We start from the raw sequence: 331 nt of genomic DNA on the forward strand, positions 1-331 counted from the left end.
AGCCCCCCGCGCAGCCCCCATCCCCACCCCTTGGCTTTGCTGCCCCAAAGCATCACTGCTCCTGTGACTGTGCAAACACTACAATGGGTGGGCAGAGGGGCATGGGGCAGCCCCCAGGCTGCCATGGGGTGGGTTTGGGGTGGGGGGGCAGGTCCTGGCTCTGCCCAGCATCTCTTCTCTTGCAGGAACCTCAACGACGACGTCATCCCGCAGGTCGGGGCGCTGGAGGTCACGGCCAACATTGTCTTCGGCTACGCCACGTGGGTCCCCTCCTGCCATCCCCCAGCACAGGGCAGCAGGGCTGGGGGTCCCTCCCTGGCTCAGAGTGGGG

At 67.1% G+C, this 331-nt stretch overlaps 1 protein-coding gene across 1 annotated transcript in view; it reads left to right on the forward strand.

Annotated features, from left to right (window-relative positions):
* LOC103801917 (mucosa-associated lymphoid tissue lymphoma translocation protein 1-like) overlaps positions 1–331 on the forward strand; it is a gene marked incomplete at both ends in the record, with an annotated part of 3,494 nt that overhangs the window by 2,395 nt on the left and 768 nt on the right. The window contains 1 exon segment of the mRNA XM_009074357.1: positions 186–325. Coding sequence (XP_009072605.1) covers positions 186–325 — 140 coding nt within the window.

The sequence above is a fragment of the Acanthisitta chloris genome, unplaced genomic scaffold, assembly GCF_000695815.1.
Source record: "Acanthisitta chloris isolate BGI_N310 unplaced genomic scaffold, ASM69581v1 scaffold36140, whole genome shotgun sequence".
In the NCBI taxonomy this organism is placed as follows: Eukaryota; Metazoa; Chordata; class Aves; order Passeriformes; family Acanthisittidae; genus Acanthisitta; species Acanthisitta chloris.